Below are 21,862 nucleotides of genomic sequence, written 5' to 3' on the forward strand. Positions count from 1 at the left end.
CATGGAGACCAAGGTCTCTTTATCAAGGAGTCCCATGGAGACCAAGGTCTCTTTATCAAGGAGTCCCATGGAGACCAAGGTCTCTTTATCAAGGAGTCCCATGGAGACCAAGGTCTCTTTATCAAGGAGTCCCATGGAGACCAAGGTCTCTTTATCAAGGAGTCCCATGGAGACCAAGGTCTCTTTATCAAGGAGTCCCATGGAGACCAAGGTCTCTTTATCAAGGAGTCCCATTGAGACCACGATCTCTTTATCAAGGAGTCCCTTGGAGACCAAGGTCTCTTTATCAAGGAGTCCCATGGAGACCAAGGTCTCTTTATCAAGGAGTCCCATGGAGACCAAGGTCTCTTTATCAAGGAGTCCCATGGAGACCAAGGTCTCTTTATCAGGGAGTCCCATGGAGACCAAGGTCTCTTTAACAGGGAGTCCCATGGAGACCAAGGTCTCTTTATCAAGGAGTCCCATGGAGACCAAGGTCTCTTTATCAAGGAGTCCCATGGAGACCAAGGTCTCTTTATCAAGGAGTCCCATTGAGACCACGATCTCTTTATCAAGGAGTCCCATGGAGACCAAGGTCTCTTTATCAAGGAGTCCCATGGAGACCAAGGTCTCTTTATCAAGGAGTCCCATGGAGACCAAGGTCTCTTTATCAAGGAGTCCCATGGAGACCAAGGTCTCTTTATCAAGGAGTCCCATGGAGACCAAGGTCTCTTTATCAGGGAGTCCCATGGAGACCACGGTCTCTTTAACAGGGAGTCCCATGGAGACCAAGGTCTCTTTATCAAGGAGTCCCATGGAGACCAAGGTCTCTTTAACAGGGAGTCCCATGGAGACCAAGGTCTCTTTATCAAGGAGTCCCATGGAGACCACGATCTCTTTATCAAGGAGTCCCATGGAGACCAAGGTCTCTTTATCAAGGAGTCCCATGGAGACCAAGGTCTCTTTATCAGGGAGTCCCATGGAGACCAAGGTCTCTTTATCAAGGAGTCCCATAGAGACCAAGGTCTCTTTATCAAGGAGTCCCATGGAGACCACGATCTCTTTATCAAGGAGTCCCATGGAGACCACGATCTCTTTATGAAGGAGTCCCATGGAGACCAAGGTCTCTTTATCAAGGAGTCCCATGGAGACCAAGGTCACTTTATCAAGGAGTCCCATGGAGACCACGATCTCTTTTGACAGGGAGCCCTACATGTAAACAATTTACAAAATACAAAATAATACAAATATACTAAATTACAAACACTGAAGAAAAACAATCACATTCCTCATCAACATTTGGACTGCCCCAGAGGCACTTGAACACTGGGTATGGTAACTCGTACGTCTAAAGGTTATTAAAGATGTTAGTTACGGTTTGAGTTTCTGTTAAAGAGCTTTATAAATTAAAAGAGTGCAATTAATTGACCTACGACACCTCAAAGAGGGCCAGCCTACACTCTGGTAAAGAATGCAGTGATGTGTAATGAACCTGTCGACCTGTAATAAAACTAAGTTGTTATGGTAACAGACCACAGAGTCTATCATTGACTCTATTAGCAGTCCCCTGTGTTATATTTACCAGTTCATGTTATGGTAACAGACCACAGAGTCTATCATTGACTCTATTAGCAGTCCCCTGTGTTATATTTACCACTTTAATTATACATTTTATGAAATGTCAGATTAGCATTTTCAAGAGCAGTTATCATCCAAAGCATTTGATTTTCATAGATGTGTTGACATTAGATTCAATGGCAATGTCATTAATATAATACATTTCCTAAAATATTTTAGTCTTTCTTCTCTCTCTCTCTCTCTCTCTCTCTCTCTCTCTCTCTCTCTCTCTCTCTCTCTCTCTCTCTCTATCTCTCTCTCTATATATATATATATGTCTCTCTCTCTCTCTCTCCCCCCCAGACGTGCAGTCTAACCATCATGGATGACATTCAGAACCCGGCCATTGAGGGGGCGGAGACTTTTGTAGTGTTCCTCTCCTCCCCTCAGGGGGCGGTGCTCCTCGAACCCTTCGAAGCCTCCGTGGTCATAACTGATACCTTGGATCGTACGTATACCCCTACCTACACACAGGCACGCACACACGTACACACACACACACACACACACCTGTCTTCTAGGGCAGGGTTTCCAAACTCATATTCAAATAATCAAGCTTGATGATGAGTTGGTTATTTGAGTCACAGCTGTGTAGTGCTGGGGGGGGGGGGGGGGGGGACCGAGTTTGGGAAACCCTGTTTTAGAGCACAGTGTCATAGAAGAAAGAGAACTCTATCTGAAATTGTAGTTACATTGTACAGTACTTCCTCAATCACAATCCCTACTCATTTACCAACAATTCCCTCCTTCCAGTTCCCAGCATGCAGTTTGAGAAGACGGCGTACAAGGTGAAGGAGAAGGAGGGTGTGCTGAACATACCCATCGTTAGAACGGGAGACCTGACGGTCAAGTCCTCTGTCCGCTGCTTCACACGCACCATGTCTGCCATGGTCATGGACGACTTCGAGGAGAGGAGGAACGCTGACGACTCACGTATCATCTTCCTCAAGGGAGAGAAGGTAGGTTCTTTATCAAGCCCACGTAGATTCTTCACAAGTTCTTCATGAGCAAATCAAATGGTGGTTATAATAGTTGTTATATCTAGCGCTTTGCCCAATGGGATAAAAACATAACCTTCTGTATAAAGCACTCCCAGACCAATAAAGTTGGGTTTGATGATATGATGATGATGATGATGATGATGATTATGATGGTGTTGTTGATGTTGATGATGATGATATTTTTGTTGAGGATGATGATGATGTTGATGATGATGATGATGATGGTCCAGGTAAAAAACTGCTCGGTGCACATCAATGACGACTCTGTGTTCGAGCCAGAGGAGGAGTTCCAGGTGCATCTTGGGACACCGCTTGGGGACCACTGGAGCGGGGCCATGGTGGGAGTTAGTGACATTGTCACGGTAACCATCACTAACGACGAGGACGGTAAGCAACACAGTCACTAGTGAAAGTCTACACACCCCTTACAGTCTTCACATTTTTCTGCCTTAAAATTGCTTCTTAAAAGCATTCAACTGGATTTTCCCTCCTAAAGATCTACACAACCTACTCCACATCTTCAAGGAGGAAGAAATGTATAGAACATTTTCCAAATGAATAAAAAAACAAAAAACAGAAGATGTCTTGATTGCATCTGTCTTCACACCCCAGAGTTAATACTTGGTGGAAGCACCTTTGGTAGCCATTACAGCTGTGAATCTTTTTGAATCAGATTCTACCAACTTTGCACAACTCTTAAGGCTACATACAGTGATTTTGTACGTTTGCCCACTGACAAAGAAATGATCAGTCTATAATTTTAATGGTAGGTTTATTTGAACAGTGAGAGACAGAATAACAACAAAAAAATCCAGAAAAACACATGTCAAAAATGTTATAAATTGATTTGCATTTTAATGAGGGAAATAAGTATTTGACCCCTCTGCAAAACATGACTTAGTACTTGGTGGCAAAACCCTTGTTGGCAAGCACAGAGGTCAGACGTTTCTTGTAGTTGGCCACCAGGTTTGCACACATCTCAGGAGGGATATTGTCCCACTCCTCTTTGCAGATCTTCTCCAAGTCATTAAGGTTTTGAGGCTGACGTTTGGCAACTCGAACCTTCAGCTCCCTCCACAGATTTTCTATGGGATTAAGGTCTGGAGACTGGCTAGGCCACTCCAGGACCTTAATATGCTTCTTCTTGAGCCACTCCTTTGTTGCCTTGGCCGTGTGTTTTGGGTCATTGTCATGCTAGAATACCCATCCACGACCCATTTTAATGCCCTGGCTGAGGGAAGGAGGTTCTCACCCAAGATTTGACGGTACATGGCGCCGTCCATAGTCCCTTTGATGCGGTGAAGTTGTCCTGTCCCATTAGCAGAAAAACACCACCAAAGCATAATGTTTCCACCTCCATGTTTGACAGTGGGGATGGTGTTCTTGGGGTCATAGGCAGCATTCCTCCTCCTCCAAACACGGCGAGTTGAGCTTGATACCAAAGAGCTCGATTTTGGTCTCATCTAACCACAACACTTTCACCCAGTTCTCCTCTGAATCATTCAGATGTTCATTGGCAAACTTCAGACGGCCATGTATATATGTGCTTTATTGAGCAGGGGGACCTTGCGGGCGCTGCAGGATTTCAGTCCTTCACGGCGTAGTGTGTTACCAATTGTTGTCTTGGTGACTATGGTCCCAGCTGCCTTGAGATCATTGACAAGCTCCTCCCGTGTAGTTCTGGGCTGATTCCTCACCGTTCTCATGATAATTTCACCTCCACGAGGTGAGATCTTGCATGGAGCCCCAGGCCGAGGGAGATTGACAGTTATTTTGTGTTTCTTCCATTTGCAAATAATCGCACCAACTGTTGTCACCTTCTCACCAAGCTGCTTGGCAATGGTCTTGTAGTCCATTCCAGCCTTGTGTAGGTCTACAATCTTGTCCCTGACATCCTTGGAGAGCTCTTTGGTCTTGGCCATGGTGGAGAGTTTGGAATCTGATTGATTGAGTGCTTTTGTGGACAGGTGTCTTTTATACAGGTAACAAACTGAGATTAGGAGCACTCCCTTTATGAGTGTGCTCCTAATCTCAGCTTGTTATCTGTATAAAAGACACCTGGGAGCCAGAAATCTTTCTGATTGAGAGGGGGTCAAATACTTATTTCCCTCATTAAAATGCAAATCAATTTATAACATTTTTGACATGCGTTTTTCTGGATTTCATTGTTGTTATTCTGTCTCTCACTGTTCAAATAAACCTACCATTAAAATTATAGACTGATAATTTCTTTGTCAGTGGGCAAACTTACAAAATCAGCAGGGGATCAAATACTTTTTTCCCTTACTGTAGGTAATCAATATATTTTATTTTCGTCTATGTATTAATTAGGAACGTTGTCTATACATTTATTTTCACTTCGAAAATATGGAGTAGGTTGTGTAGATCGGTAGGAAATGTAATCCCTTTTTAGATATAATTTTAAGGCAGCAACAATGTGAAGACTGTGAGGAATGTGCAGACCTTCACTAGCGACTGTACACATCAGCAGAGTTGCAGTCTGAGAGGTTGATAGTTTGAGAACACTGACTTTGTATAGCATGTACTACATTGTGTAAGATAACGGCATTGTACGACATTACAAACAGAAACACAGGGCATTCTTTTACATACAAAAAAGCACAGTCAATGTAAAAAAATGCATTGCATGTTCAATTTCACATTTTCATTGTACCTTTTTGTACCTCCCCAGCCCCCACCATAGAGTTTGAGCAGACGTCGTACCAGGTGCGGGAGCCCCCTGGTCCAGATGGCATCGAGGTGCTTAACATCAAGGTGGTTAGGACAGGAGACCAGGACCGCACCTCCAAGGTCCGCTGCAGCACCAGGGACGGATCAGCCCAGTCCGGAGTGGACTACAACCCCAAGAGCAGGGTCCTCAAATTCACCCCTGGTCAGTAAAGACTTATTGAGAAGGAGCATTATGGGTAGTGTAGTACAAGAACCTCATAGCCAATCACATTCCCTTTAGTGATTGCTCATACTAGGTCCTGCGCATTTGTATTCATCAGTTTCAGAGGGATTTTGACAGGAAATGTAATATGTTTTTACATTATTGAAGGTATTTTACATCACATGATACAGCAGAAGGACCAGGTCGCAGTTGTAAATGAGAACTTGTTCTCAACTGGCTTACCTGGTTAAATAAAGGTGAAATAAAATAAAAAAGGAAACATGACTTGACTTTTTTCGATCCTTCCATGAAGGCATGGACCACATCCTGTTCAAAGTGGAGATTCTGTCCAATGAGGACAGGGAGTGGCACGAGTCCTTCTCATTGGTCCTCGGTCCTGACGACCCGGTGGAGGCGGTGCTTGGAGAGATCACCACGGCAACAGTCACCATCCTGGACCAGGAAGCAGCAGGGAGTCTCATTCTTCCGGCCACGCCCATCGTAAGGAACATTACTTAATTAAATCTGAATTGTAATGTGTTTTTAATCAAATTATTATTGTCAGAAAAAGAGCCAAGCCAAAAACTTAAAACTTTCCCTCAAAGATTGTAGCCACAGGTACTTATCTTCTCTGGCCTAAAGCCTACCTGGATGCAATGACATATTTCATTTTAGACCGTTTTTTTCTGTTATCAGTCCTGAATTTATAAATTCTGAATTGAGTCACTCCAACACCCTCCCTCCCTCTCCCAGGTGGTATCTCTGTCAGACTATGACAACGTGGCTGAGGTGTCTAGGGAGGGCAGTAAGAAGCAGCCGGCGCCTGGTTACCCCCTGGTGTGTGTGACGCCTTGTGACCCCCACTACCCCAAATACTCTGTGATGAGGGAGCGCTGCGAGGAGGCAGGCATCAACCAGACCTCTGTTCACTTCTCCTGGGAGGTGGCTGCCCCTACAGACACCAACGGGGCCAGGTCACCCTTTGAGACCGTCACTGATACCACACCCTATACTGGGGTTAACCATATGGTGAGTAGTTGAGTAGTAGTAGCAGTAGCAGTAGCAGTAGCAGTAGCAGTAGCAGTAGCAGAAGCAGAAGAAGAAGAAGAAGAAGAAGAAGAAGAAGAATCCAGGCTCTGTCGTAGCCGGCTGCGACCGGGAGACCCATGGGGCAGCGCACAATTGGCCCAGCGTCGTCCAGGATAAGGGAGGGAATGGCCAGCTGGGATGTAGCTCAGTTGGTAGAGCATGGTGTTTGCAATGCCAGGGTTGTGGGTTCGATTCCCACGGGGTCCAGTATGAAAAATAATAATAATGTATGCATTCACTAACTCTAAGTCGCTCTGGATAAGAGCGTCTGCTAAATGACTAAAATGTAAATGTATAGTAGCAGCAGTGGTAGTAGTGGACCGTCTCTGATACCAAACCGTATACTGGTTGGTGTAAACCATATGGTGAGTTCCGGTGAAGTGGTACACTCTTAGAAAAAAGGGTTCCAAAACTGTTCTTTGCGAAGGGATAAGGTCCTACCAAGAACCGTTTTGATCTGAAGAACCATTTTTGGAAGACGAGGGTTCTTTGTAACGCAAAGGATTCTGCCTAGAAGCTTTGACATCCTAAGAACCGTTTTTGTACAAAAGGTAGAGAGCCCTGCTGAATCTGAATAAGCTTTTTTTTATTGTAATATCTTTCCTTTCTTTTAAATAGTGTCTGGGCATTAGTGTTTACCTCAATGTTTGAACTTTACCATCAGGAGTTTGAGTAATATGATACGTTTTAAAAGATAAGTGTGATAATGTTTTAAAATGTACCTATATGGGAATATTGATGCATGTATCTGGTATTCCCGTAATAATTGTACATATACAGGACTGACATAGTTGATATCTTTGCCATGATTTCTGTCTTTCAAATGCATATTTTCAGTGATTGTATTGAGAAGAGAGAATGAGAATAGTATGGAGTATGACTGAACCAGCAGTGTAGTGAATGTTACACCACAAATTGGCCAGTTTTACCTAGATTTTTCAGTGTAACATTTCTAGTGTTGATTCAGTAGTTCAATTAACTCAACACTCAGTGGTGTAAAATAACCCCAGTGTTGGTGTTAATAACCAGAGTTGAGTTTGATTGTGTCATTTTTTACTCTGTGTAAAGTATAACACTCAAAACTACACCCATCATTATCATATTTCCCAGCATGCTCTATTGCAGGTTGATTTTCAGAATTATTTGTTTTAATAACTAGGCCCTCAAACAATGGCCTAAAGATATACACTACCGTTCAAAAGTTTGGGGTCACTTCCTTGTTTTTTGAATAAAATCATTTTTTTGGACCATTAAAATAACATCAAATTGATCAGAAATACAGTGTAGACATTGTTAATGCCAAGAAACTGAAGATCTCGTACAACGCTGTGTACTTCTCCCTTCACAGAACAGCACAAACTGGCTCTAACCAGAATAGAAAGAGGAGTGGGAGGCCCCGGTGCACAACTGAGCAAGAGGACAAATACATTAGAGTGTCTAGTTTGAGAAACAGACGCCTCACAGGTCCTCAACTGGCAGCTTCATTAAATAGTACACGCAAAACACCAGTCTCAACGTCAACAGTGAAGAGGCGACTCCGGGATGCAAAGAAAAAGACATATCTCATACTGGCCAATAAAAAGAAAAGATGGGCAAGAGAACACAGACACTGGACAGAGGAAGATTGGAAAAAAGTGTTATGGACAGACAAATCAAAGTTTGAGGTGTTCGGAAGACAAAGAAGAACATTTGTGAGACGCAGACCAAATGAAAAGATGTTGGAGGAGTGCTTGATGCCATATGTCAAGCATGGTGGAGGCAATGTGATGGTCTGGGGGTGCTTTGGTGGTGGTAAAGTGGGAGATTTGTACAGGGTAAAAGGGATCTTGAAGAAGGAAGGCTATCACTCCATTTTGCAACGCCATGCCATACCCTGTGGACGGCGCTTGATTGGAGCCAATTTCCTCCTACAACAGGACAATGACCCAAAGCACAGCTCCAAACCAAGCAAGAACTATTTAGGGAAGAAGCAGTCAGGTGGTATTCTGTCTATAATGGAGTGGCCAGCACAGTCACCGGATCTCAACCCTATTGAGCTGTTGTTGGAGCAGCTTGACCGTAAGAAGTGCCCATCAAGCCAATCCAATTTATGGGAGGTGCTTCAGGAAGCATGGGGTGAAATCTTTTCAGATTACCTCAACAAATTGACAACTAGAATGCCAAAGGTCTGCACGGCTGTAATTGCTGCAAATGGAGGATTCTTGGACGAAAGGACACAATTATTATTTATATTAAAAATCATTATTTCTAACCTTGTCAATGACTACATTTCCTATGCATTTTGCTATATTTCCTTTTCATACTCATTTCATGTATGTTTTCATGGAAAACAAGGCAATTTCTAAGTGACCCCAAACTTTTGAACGGTAGTGTAGGTGTTCCTTTCTTCCAGGTGGGAAAGGGCAGTGTGGAGTGCAATTGAAATTGCGTCATCTGTGGTTCTGTTGGGGCGGTATGCCAATTGGAGTGGGTCTAGGGTTTCTGGGATGATGGTGTTGATGTGAGCCATGACCATCCTTTCAAAGCACTTCATGGCTACCGACATGAGTGCTACGGGGCGGTAGTCATTTAGGCAGGTTACCTTCGCTTTCTTGGGCACAGGGACTATGGTGGTTTGCTTGAAACATGTAGGTATTACAGACTCAGTCAGAGAGAGGATGAAAATGTCAGTGAAGACACTTGCCAGTTGGTTCGCACATGCTTTGAGTACACGTCCTGGTAATCCGTCTGGCCCCGCGGCCTTGTGAATGTTGACCTGTTTAAAGGTCTTGCTCACATCTGCTACGGAGAGCGTGATCACACAGTCGTCCGGAACAGCTGGTGCTCTCATGCATGCTTCAGTGTTGCTTGCCTTGAAGCGAGCATAAAAGGTACACTTAAATCAGTGTAGTCGAAAGGGAGGAGACAAGTTAAAAAATGATTTTTAAGCCTTAAGACAATTGAGACATGGATTGTGTATGTGTGCCATTCAGAGGGTGAATGGGAAAGACACAATATTTAAATGCCTTTGAATGGGGTATGGTCGTAGGTGCCAGGCACGCTGGTTTGTGTCAAGAACTGCAACAATGCTGGGTTTTTCACACTCAACAGTTTACTGTGTGAATCAAGAATGGTCCACCACCCAAAGGACATCCAGGCAACTTGACACAACTGTGGGAAGCATTGGTTCTACCTAGCACCAAAAAGGGTTCCCGTATGGGGACAAACCGAAGAACCCTATATGGTTCTACTTAGCACCTTTTTTTCTAAGAGTGTAGAATTTAGGAGCAGTGATATGTAGGAGAAGGTTCTGGTATAGTCTGTGTGTTTGTGTTGTCTGAGTGCGTGCGTTCACGTAACTGAATTTCTTCAGCCAGTGCACTGATTTATTGATTGATTGACTGATTAATTGACTGACTGACTGACTGACTGACTGATTGATTAACTGATTGATTGACTGACTGATTGACTGATTGATTGACTGATTGATTGACTGATTGATTGACTGTATTTTCTCCACAGGTCCTGGACAGTATCTATTTCTCTCGGAGGTTCCATGTGCGCTGTGTGGCCCAGGCCCGCGACAAGTCCGGCCATCTTGGAACACCGCTGAGGAGTAACATAGCAACCATCGGCACTGAAGGTTCCATATGCCACACCCCTGTTACCACGGGAACAGCGCGAGGGTTCCAGGCCCAGTCGTTCATCGCCACTCTAAAGTACCTGGATGTCAAACACAAGGAGCACCCCAACCGGTGAGCAGGAAGGCATTCACACACACAAACACACACACAAAAAGCAGGTGTGCAAACACACAAACACACAGTCATGCAGCCAAACAAACTCTAACACAAGGAGCTACCCAACCGATGAGCTCAACATCCACACATACATATCTCCAAATGGTCTATATTAATACTAGAACATCTCCATATGGTCTATATTAATATTACAACACCTCCATATGGTCTACAATAGTAGAACACCTCCATATGGTCTATATTAATAGTAGAACACCTCCATATGGTCTATATTAATAGTAGAACACCTCCATATGGTCTATAATAGTAGAACACCTCCATGTGGTCTATATTAATAGTAGAACACCTCCATATGGTCTATATTAATAGTAGAACATCTCCATATGGTCTATAATAGTAGAACACCTCCATATGGTCTATATTAATAGTAGAACATCTCCATATGGTCTATATTAATAGTAGAACACCTCCATATGGTCTATATTAATAGTAGAACATCTCCATATGGTCTATATTAATAGTAGAACATCTCCATATGGTCTATAATAGTAGAACATCTCCATATGGTCTATATTAATACTAGAACACCTCCATATGGTCTATAATAGTAGTAGAACATCTCCATATGGTCTATATTAATAGTAGAACATCTCCATATGGTCTATAATAGTAGAACACCTCCATATGGTCTATATTAATAGTAGAACATCTCCATATGGTCTATATTAATAGTAGAACACCTCCATATGGTCTATATTAATAGTAGAACACCTCCATATGGTCTATAATAATAGTAGAACACCTCCATATGGTCTATATTAATAGTAGAACACCTCCATATGGTCTATATTAATAGTAAAACATCTCCATATGGTCTATATTAATAGTAGAACTTCTCCATATGGTCTATATTAGTTCTATAACACTAACCTTGTGTTGTCTTCTTTTTCTTCTGCAGTATCCACATCTCGGTGCAGATCCCCCATCAGGATGGTATGCTGCCCCTAGTGTCCACCATGCCCCTCCACAACCTGCACTTCCTGCTGTCAGAGTCCATCTACAGACAGCAGCACATCTGTTCGAACCTGGTCACTCTCAAAGACCTGCAGGGGGTCTCCGGTAAGGACACACACACGCTTGATCACACACACGTGCTTGAACGTGCTCACGCATGCACACACACAGCCACTCATCCTTGTAAAATGCACTTATGCTTCAACACACACACACACACACATACTTGCACCAAATAACATAAATCCTCCCTTTAACAAAGTGTGTTGGATGTGTCTTCCCCTCCCTGTGTGTGATTCAGAGACGGGTTTCCTGGATGATGTCCAGTACGACAGTATCTCTCTGGGTCCGGGTTATGACAGACCCTACCAGTTCAACCCCAGTGTCAGAGAGGCTAAGAGCATCCAGCTGTACAAACACCTCAACCTGAAGAGCTGTATCTGGACCTTCGATGCCTACTACGACATGACGGAGCTCATAGACGTCTGTGGAGGCTCCGTCACTGCCGACTTCCAGGTACTCTACAATACGCCCTGTAGTGGCACATAGAGGGTCAGGGGTCACATAGAGGGTCAGGGGTCACATAGAGGGTTAGGGGTCACATAGAGGGTTAGGGGTCACATAGAGGGTTAGGGGTCACATAGAGGGTTAGGGGTCACATAGAGGGTTAAGGGTCACATAGAGGATCAGGGGTCACATAGAGGGTTAGGGGTCACATAGAGGGTTAGGGGTCACATAGAGGGTCAGGGGTCACATAGAGGGTTAGGGGTCACATAGAGGGTTAGGGGTCACATAGAGGGTTAGGGGTCACATAGAGGGCTAGGTGTCACATAGAGGGTTAGGGGTCACATAGAGGGTTAGGGGTCACATAGAGGGTTAGGGGTCACATAGAGGGTTAGGGGTCACATAGAGGGTTAGGGGTCACATAGAGGGTTAGGGGTCACATAGAGGGCTAGGGGTCACATAGAGGGTTAGGGGTCACATAGAGGGCTAGGGGTCACATAGAGGGTTAGGGGTCACATAGAGGGTTAGGGGTCACATAGAGGGCTAGGGGTCACATAGAGGGTTAGGGGTCACATAGCGGGTTAGGGGTCACATAGAGGGTTAGGGGTCACATAGAGGGTTAGGGGTCACATAGAGGGTTAGGGGTGACACTGTACTCTAGTGTTTATCATGCTCTGAATTCACTCCTGTTTCCATTTCTGGCACATTACTAGAGGACATAATATTCTCTCAGATATTCCTTTACACACAGTAAAACAGCATGATTGGAGTCCACAGTGCTATTGTGTCCACATTGGCTAGTCAGTTTGATTTGCATTGACTTTTGTTTCCCAGTCATGTGAGCACACAGGCAGTAGAAGCCTTGAATGCTCAGATAGAGTTTGCATGTGACTCATCCCAACCAGAGTATGCAAAACAGTCTAGGACAGACTACAGCTGTTGCTACTCTATGTCACCTTAGATCAGGGTTCTTCAATTCTGGTCCTGGAGGGCCGAAACACCTCTGTTTTTCATCCTCTCCTTCTAATCAGGGGCTAATTCAGACCTGGGACACCAGGTGAGTGCAATTAACTACCAGGTAGAAATAAAAAACAGAAGTGTTACGGCCCTCCAGGACCGGAATTGAAGAACCTTGCCTTAGATCATGCCATGCCATGTTCAGTAGCATTACGTCATGTCCTGTAATGTAACGTCACCTTATGTCATGTCTTATGTATGTCCCCACCCCCAGGTGCGTGACTCAGTTGTTCCTGGTGGAGTAGTGTTATTTCCTGTCACTTTATCTTATGTCATGTGCTTTGTCCCCCCCCAAGGTGCGTGACTCGGCCCAGTCGTTCCTGACGGTGCAGGTTCCTCTCTATGTGTCCTATATCTACGTTACAGCTCCCAGGGGCTGGGCCTCTCTGGAACACCACACTGAAATGCAGTTCTCGTTCTTCTATGATACCGTGCTCTGGAGGACAGGTGGGTGTGTGTGTGTGTGGTTAGGGTTACACATCTGTGTAACTCCATTTAACTGTTATGTTTCCTGTGTAACTCCATTTAACTGTTATGTTTCCTGTGTAACTCCATTTAACTGTTATGTTTCCTGTGTAACTCCATTTAACTGTTATGTTTCCTGTGTAACTCCATTTAACTGTTATGTTTCCTGTGTAACTTCATTTAACTGTTATGTTTCTGTGTAACTCCATTTAACTGTTATGTTTCTGTGTAACTCCATTTAACTGTTATGTTTCTGTGTAACTCCATTTAACTGTTATGTTTCCTGTGTAACTCCATTTAACTGTTATGTTTCCTGTGTAACTCCATTTAACTGTTATGTTTCCTGTGTAACTTCGTTTAACTGTTATGTTCCTGTGTCCACTAGGCATCCAGACAGACAGCGTTCTGTCAGCCAGACTCCAGATCATCAGGATCTACATAAGAGAAGATGGCCGTCTGGTAATCGAGTTCAAAACCCACGCCAAGTTCAGGGGCCAGTTTGTCCCCGAGCACCACACCCTGCCTGGGCACAAGTCCCACCTGATGGCCCCAGACCACCTGGGGGGGATAGAGTTTGACATGCAGCTGATCTGGAGCGCCCAGTCCTTTGATTCTCCCTACCAGCTCTGGAAGGCCACCTCCTCTTACAGCAGGTCAGTACACAGACATACTGTTATATACAGTTGTAGATAGATATTAATAGATATACCCAGTCCTTTGACTCTCCCTGCCACCTCCACTTACTTAGCTTCTATGTGGTAAATGGCACGTGTGTATATAGATTATGTATAGGCTTGTCTCCCATATGAATCTTCTCTTTGTGCCAGACTTGGTTCAAATGCCTTCTGTTTATTTTTTTCTGTATTTATTTATCTGTATATGTTATGTATGTACAGTGAGGGAAAAAAGTATTTGATCCCCTGCTGATTTTGTACATTTGCCCACTGACAAAGAAATGATCAGTCTATAATTTTAATGGTAGGTTTATTTGAACAGTGAGAGACAGAATAACAACAAAAAAATCCAGAAAAACACGTCAAAAATGTTATAAATTGATTTGCATTTTAATGAGGGAAATAAGTATTTGACCCCCTCTCAATCAGAAAGATTTCTGGCTCCCAGGTGTCTTTTATACAGGTAACGAGCTGAGATTAGGAGCACACTCTTAAAGGGAGTGCTCCTAATCTCAGTTTGTTACCTGTATAAAAGACGCCTGTCCACAGAAGGAATCAATCAATCAGACTCCAAACTCTCCACCATCGCCAAGACCAAAGAGCTTTCCAAGGATGTCAGTGACAAGATTGTAGACCTACACAAGGCTGGAATGGGCTATAAAACCATCGCCAAGCAGCTTGGTGAGAAGGTGACAACAGTTGGTGCGATTATTCGCAAATGGAAGAAACCCAAAAGAACTGTCAATCTCCCTCGGCCTGGGGCTCCATGCAAGACCTCACCTCGTGGAGTTGCAATGATCATGAGAATGGTGAGGAATCAGCCCAGAACTACACGGGAGGATCTTGTCAATGATCTCAAGGCAGCTGGGACCATAGTCACCAAGAAAACAATTGGTAACATACTAAAAAAATTAATCCTGCAGCGCCCGCAAGGTCCCCCTGCTCAAGAAAGAACATATACAGGCCCGTCTGAAGTTTGCCAATGAACATCTGAATGATTCAGAGGAGAACTGGGTGAAAGTGTTGTGGTCAGATGAGACCAAAATGGAGCTCTTTGGCATCAACTCAAAGAGCTCTGCCTATGACCCCAAGAACACCATCCCCACCGTCAAACATGGAGGTGGAAACATTATGTGTGTGTTTTTCTGCTAAGGGGACAGGACAACTTCACCGCATCAAAGGGACGATGGACGGGGCCATGTACCGTCAAATCTTGGGTGAGAACCTCCTTTCCTCAGCCAGGGCATTGAAAATGGGTTGTGGATGGGTATTCCAGCATGACAATGACCCAAAACACACGGCCAAGGCAACAAAGGAGTGGCTCAAGAAGAAGCACATTAAGGTCCTGGAGTGGCCTAGCCAGTCTCCAGACCTTAATCCCATAGAAAATCTGTGGAGGGAGCTGAAGGTTCGAGTTGCCAAACGTCAGGCTCGAAACCTTAATGACTTGGAGAAGATCTGCAAAGAGGAGTGGAACAAAATCCCTCCTGAGACGTGTGCAAACCTGGTGGCCAACTACAAGAAACGTCTGACCTCTGTGATTGCCAACAAGGGTTTTTCCATCAAGTACTAGGGCGGCAGGTGGGTTTGTGCCCATAGGCGACGTTGTTGCCGGTGATGTCTGGTGAGGACCTGCCTTACAACAGGCCTACAAGCCCTCGGTTCAGCCTCTCTCAGCCTTTTTGCGGACAGTCTGAGCACTGCGGGAGGGATTGTGCGTTCCTGGTGTAACTCGGGCAGTTGTTGTTGCCGTCCTGTACCTGTCCCGCAGGTGTGATGTTCGGCTGTACCGATCCTGTGCAGGTGTTGTTACACGTGATCTGCCACTGCGAGGACGATCAGCTGTCCTTCCTGTCTCCCTGTAGCGCTGTCTTAGGCATCTCACAGTACGGACATTGCAATTTATTGCCCTGGCCACATCTGCAGTCCTCATGCCTCCTTGCAGCATGCCTAAGGCACACGCAGATGAGCAGGGACCCTGGGCATCTTTCTTTTGGTGTTTATCAGAGTCAGTAGAAAGGCCTCTTTAGTGTCCTAAGTTTTCATAACTGTGACCTTAATTGCCTACCATCTGTAAGCTGATAGTGTCTTAACGACCGTTCCACAGGTGCATGTTCATTCATTATTTATGGTTAATTGAACAAGCATGGGAAACAGTGTTTAAACCCTTTACAATGAAGATCTGTGAAGTTATTTTGATTTTTATGAATTATCTTTGAAAGACAGGGTCCTGAAAAGGGGACGTTTTTTTTTTTTACTGAGTTCATGTATATTATTTTACTTCTCTAGGGAGATAATTATTATTTGGATAACCTTATTTACTATTATATATTGATTTTTACCTTACTTTTTTTCACTCTTTATGCGATGCGCAATGCAGCAAACACTGGAAGAAAAATTATAATGATCATTTAATTACCACAGTGAATTGATGTAATGTTTGTTTATGTGTCAATTAATCCCATAAGGGATGGGCTGCCAATTGGCGATTTGACACGAAAATAAAATGTCATTCAGTCATTCATTCATTCATTCATACAGCAGGTCAGTACACCGACATACTGTTATATAGAGTTATAGATATATATTAATAGATATACCCAGTGACTCTCCCTACCAGCTCTGGAGGGCCACCTCTTACAGCAGGTTACTTGGTGTGTAGGCTTTTGTTCCAACCTGTGTTTTCTGCATGCCACAAAACGGTGTTAGCCTGCTGAGCTAAGCTAAAGCCTAGGCATTAGCCGGGGGACACAATGTAAGTCGTCAGGTCTCAGGCAAGGTTGAATCATCATGCAAATGAGGTTCAGAAGCGTCTCTGTTAGAGGAGCTTTACATAATGTGTGTGCTTGTTGTGTTCCAGGAAAGACTACTCCGGGGAGTACACAGTGTTTCTGATCCCCTGTACCGTGCAGCCAACCCAACCATGGACCGACCCTGGAGACAAGCCTCTGTCCTGCACAGCCCACGCCCCAGAGAAGTATGTCCCTCCACAGCCTCCATACACTACTTAGTGAGGGCCCCAGAGAAGTATGTCCCTCCACAGCCACCATACACTACTTAGTGAGGGCCCCAGAGAAGTATGTCCCTCCACAGCCACCATACACTACTTAGTGAGGGCCCCAGAGAAGTATGTCCCTCCACAGCCTCCATACACTACTTAGTGAGGGCCCCAGAGAAGTATGTCCCTCCACAGCCACCATACACTACTTAGTGAGGGCCAAATAGAAGTATGTCCCTCCACAGCCACCATACACTACTTAGTGAGGGCCAAATAGAAGTATGTCCCTCCACAGCCACCATACACTACTTAGTGAGAGCCCCAGAGAAGTATGTCCCTCCACAGCCACCATACACTACTTAGTGAGAGCCCCAGAGAAGTATATCCCTCCACAGCCACCATACACTACTTAGTGAGGGCCAAATAGAAGTATGTCCCTCCACAGCCACCATACACTACTTAGTGAGGGCCAAATAGAAGTATGTCCCTCCACAGCCACCATACACTACTTAGTGAGGGCCATACACTGTTACCATGCTCCTATCTAGACACTGTTACCATGCTCCTATCTAGACACTGTTACCATGCTCCTATCTAGACACTCTTGCCATGCTCCTATCTAGACACTGTTACCATGCTCCTATCTAGACACTGTTGCCATGCTCCTATCTAGACACTGTTACCATGCTCCTATCTAGACACTGTTGCCATGCTCCTATCTAGACACTGTTACCATGCTCCTATCTAGACACTGTTGCCATGCTCCTATCTAGACACTGTTACCATGCTCCTATCTAGACACTGTTACCATGCTCCTATCTATCTACGTTGTGGTGTCCCTCAAGGCTCCACCCTAGGACCCTGCTTCATATGGCCATGCTCTACGTATACGGTAACAACCTGACATTATGTCGTCTCTCCCAGGTTCCAACTACCTATAGCCTTCCAGCAGACCAACCGACCGGTGCCTGTCGTCTACAGCCTCAACACAGAGTTCCAGCTGTGCAACAATGAGAAGGTGTTCATAATGGACCCTGCCGTCGCTGACATGTCCATGGCTGAGATGGACTACAAGGGAGCCTTCTCTATGGGTACAATGACTGTTCCACACACGAGCCACAGGGCAGACTCAAATGAAGTCATCAGGGGAGAACGGGGATAGTTGAGCTATTATTATTTATTTTTATTACCCATTATCTGCATAACCAAAGACAAAATCTTCCCCTACAGGCCAGACGCTGTATGGCAGGGTGCTGTGTATTACAGTAATGTCTCTCTGCTGCCCCTACAGGCCAGACGCTGTATGGCAGGGTGCTGTGTATTACAGTAATGTCTCTCTGCTGCCCCTACAGGCCAGACGCTGTATGGCAGGGTGTTGTGTATTACAGTAATGTCTCTCTGCTGCCCCTACAGGCCAGACACTGTATGGCAGGGTCTTGTGTATTACAGTAATGTCTCTCTGCTGCCCCTACAGGCCAGACGCTGTATGGCAGGGTGCTGTGTATTACAGTAATGTCTCTCTGCTGCCCCTACAGGCCAGACGCTGTATGGCAGGGTGCTGTGTATTACAGTAATGTCTCTCTGCTGCCCCTACAGGCCAGACGCTGTATGGCAGGGTGCTGTGTATTACAGTAATGTCTCTCTGCTGCCCCTACAGGCCAGACGCTGTATGGCAGGGTGTTGTGTATTACAGTAATGTCTCTCTGCTGCCCCTACAGGCCAGACTCTGTATGGCAGGGTGTTGTGTATTACAGTAATGTCTCTCTGCTGCCCCTACAGGCCAGACGCTGTATGGCAGGGTGCTGTGTATTACAGTAATGTCTCTCTGCTGCCCCTACAGGCCAGACGCTGTATGGCAGGGTGCTGTGTATTACAGTAATGTATCTCTGCTGCCCCTACAGGCCAGACGCTGCATGGCAGGGTGCTGTGTATTACAGTAATGTCTCTCTGCTGCCCCTACAGGCCAGACGCTGTATGGCAGGGTGCTGTGTATTACAGTAATGTCTCTCTGCTGCCCCTACAGGCCAGACGCTGTATGGCAGGGTGCTGTGTATTACAGTAATGTCTCTCTGCTGCCCCTACAGGCCAGACGCTGTATGGCAGGGTGCTGTGTATTACAGTAATGTCTCTCTACTGTATGGCAGGGTGCTGTGTATTACAGTAATGTCTCTCTGCTGCCCCTACAGGCCAGACACTGTATGGCAGGGTGTTGTGTATTACAGTAATGTCTCTCTGCTGCCCCTACAGGCCAGAGCTGTATGGCAGGGTGTTGTGTATTACAGTAATGTCTCTCTGCTGCCCCTACAGCCCAGACACTGTATGACAGGATGCTGTGTATTACAGTAATGTCTCTCTGCTGTACGACAGTGTGCTGTGAATTACAGTAATTTCTCTCTGCTGCCCCTACAGGCCAGACACTGTATGGCAGGGTGCTGTGGAACCCGGAGCAGAACCTGAACGCAGCCTACAAGCTGCAGCTGGAGAAGGTGTACCTGTGCACAGGACGGGATGGATACGTGCCCTTCTTCGACCCCACAGGGACTCTGTACAACGAGGGCCCTCAGTACGGCTGCATCCAGCCCAACAAACACCTCAAACACAGGTTCCTGATCCTGGTATGGATATCCATAGAGATGGAAAAAGGGCATGCGTCCTATGTTTGCTATGTCTGCCATGGTGCTGCCCATGCTAATACAAGTTTTGTGGCAATTGTGCCCTCTATCCATCTCTATGATGGCATATTTTCTATTCAACTCCCATGTTCCTCTTATAGTGGTTGGATATATTGGTGATGTTCCAGGTCATCTTTTTCACAGTCACACTGCACAGCTCAGAAGATTTCCATGTCATATTAATGTGCTTCCCTGAGATGCTAAAAACACTTATGATCTGTGCAGTGTGACTGCAATTTTGACAACCTGGAACGCAGCCAGTGCCACTGCTTGCAGAATCCATATATTCCTTTTAGCAGACACTTTTATCCAAACCGACTTGTATTACAGAGTGCATACTGTACATCATTTGTAAATGTGATCCCTGCGGGAGTTGAACCCACAACCTAGGTGTTGCTTGCGCCATGCTTTTACCAACTGAGTCACATCATTGACTGTGAGGTAGTGACAGTACCCTTTTGGTTTGTCTGTGGTATGTCACCCAACGTAACAGCCACCCCATGTGACCTGATAGACTGGTTTGGTCAAGTCTCTCAGGGCAAAGTCATGGATTTTAAGAGATTTTAAGACTGTGAGCTATTCAAATAGGAGGAATCTTATTGGTGTACAAATCACTGCTCTGGTATTGTATTGTTGGATCATATTTATGCTATTGTTTACAATAATGGTTGTATGGCAGGCTATTGTCACGAATGCTGGAAACTACACATTTTACTGAAACTACAACTGAAAGTACAACTGAAAGTTCAACCTTTATTTAAGCAATAGGGCCTGAGGGGGTGTGGTATCTGGCCAATATACCACGGCTAAGGGCTGTTCTTATGTATGACGCAACGCAGAGTGCCTGGACACAGCCCTTAGCCATGGTATATTGGCCATATACCACAAACCACCGAGGTGCCTTATTGCTATTACAAACTGGTTACCAACGTAATTAGAGTAGTATAAATACATGTTTTGTCATACGTGTGGTATACGGTCTGATATACCACGGCTGTCAGCCAATCAGCATTCAGGGCTCGAACCACCCAGTTTATAATGAGATTTAAACAACAATTGTACTAATGTGCTAATGTACTTTCCACATCTACATCTATAGCCCACATCCAGCAGTTAGCTAGCCTTGTTAGCATGTATGCTAGTGTTTTGATTTGATAGGGTCCGGATAAGTTGAAATAACGGTGTTGTAACGTCTCTCCTTTAGGATCGGAAGCAGCCTGATGTCTGTGATAGGTACTTCCATGACGTTCCCTTCGAGGCTAACTTTGCATCGGATATAACCGAACTACAGACCATGACAGCCATGCCTGGTGTTGATGGGTTCACCATGAAAGTTGATGCCCTGTACAAGGTCAGTGAAGACAAAGACTTATCCACTTAACTGTAATGATTTATTAATGATAATGTACTGCTTATGAATGCATTATGTATGAGTTCTAAATCTGTTATGAAGGCCTTATGTAGGTACCCTTCAAAAATGTCTTCTTCAGGTTTGAGGGTAACTCTCAGAGAAATAAAACGATTTATCTGATTTATCTCCATGGTAACGCTCTCTCTCTCTCTTTTGATTGACAGGTGGAGGCGGGGCATCAGTGGTACCTGCAGGTGATCTACGTGATTGGTCCAGAGTCCATCTCCGGCCCCAGGATCCAGCGCTCTCTGACCTATCAGCTCACCCACAGCAGCGGCGGGGGGCGGGCTCGCCGGGACCTGGTTGACCGCAGCGGACGCCTCACTCTAGACGAGTCTCTGATCTATGACAACGAAGGCGACCAGACGAAGAACGGAACCAACATGAAGACTCTCCGCCTCGAGGTCTCCGCTGCCTCAACCTTTAACCCCCAGATGGGTGGGTCGGTGGGCGGGGGCGTGGCTGCGCTAACCCTATTGGTCCTCGTCCTGCTGGCTTCCTGTTTACTCTTTAGGAAGTGCCGACAGTCGGCTGGGAAGAAGCCGTCCCAGATGGCGGAGGAGTACCCTCTGAACACCAAAGTAGAGGTGTGTTTGGAGAAGACCCTGGAGAAGAACTTCAGCTCCAAACACTGCACCGTCAGGAACATCAACATCAACCGTAACTACGACAACGTCAACTCCAAGGTCAACAGAGGGGCAAAGGTCAACGGAGGGGCGAAATTCAAGCAGGTCAACCTGGAGGTCAAGCTCCACAACAACCTCCACAACGACGGCACCGAGGTCTGA

General features: G+C 45.3%; 1 protein-coding gene across 1 annotated transcript in view; it reads left to right on the forward strand.

The window, feature by feature from the left end:
* The window catches only part of LOC311144418 (extracellular matrix organizing protein FRAS1-like), a gene marked incomplete at both ends in the record, with an annotated part of 83,685 nt that extends 61,823 nt beyond the window's left edge, over positions 1-21,862 (forward strand). Inside the window, 16 exons of the mRNA XM_084180426.1 lie at positions 1,900-2,044; positions 2,350-2,555; positions 2,828-2,984; positions 5,290-5,490; positions 5,804-5,991; positions 6,244-6,519; positions 10,081-10,313; positions 11,278-11,438; positions 11,635-11,849; positions 13,151-13,301; positions 13,705-13,972; positions 16,854-16,970; positions 17,916-18,082; positions 19,401-19,606; positions 20,868-21,014; positions 21,239-21,862. Of these exons, the coding sequence (XP_084036552.1) occupies positions 1,900-2,044; positions 2,350-2,555; positions 2,828-2,984; positions 5,290-5,490; positions 5,804-5,991; positions 6,244-6,519; positions 10,081-10,313; positions 11,278-11,438; positions 11,635-11,849; positions 13,151-13,301; positions 13,705-13,972; positions 16,854-16,970; positions 17,916-18,082; positions 19,401-19,606; positions 20,868-21,014; positions 21,239-21,862 (3,462 nt within the window). The remainder of the gene's footprint in view (positions 1-1,899; positions 2,045-2,349; positions 2,556-2,827; positions 2,985-5,289; positions 5,491-5,803; positions 5,992-6,243; positions 6,520-10,080; positions 10,314-11,277; positions 11,439-11,634; positions 11,850-13,150; positions 13,302-13,704; positions 13,973-16,853; positions 16,971-17,915; positions 18,083-19,400; positions 19,607-20,867; positions 21,015-21,238) is intronic.

This window comes from Coregonus lavaretus, assembly GCF_964263955.1.
Source record: "Coregonus lavaretus genome assembly, chromosome: 17".
Classification (NCBI taxonomy): Eukaryota; Metazoa; Chordata; class Actinopteri; order Salmoniformes; family Salmonidae; genus Coregonus; species Coregonus lavaretus.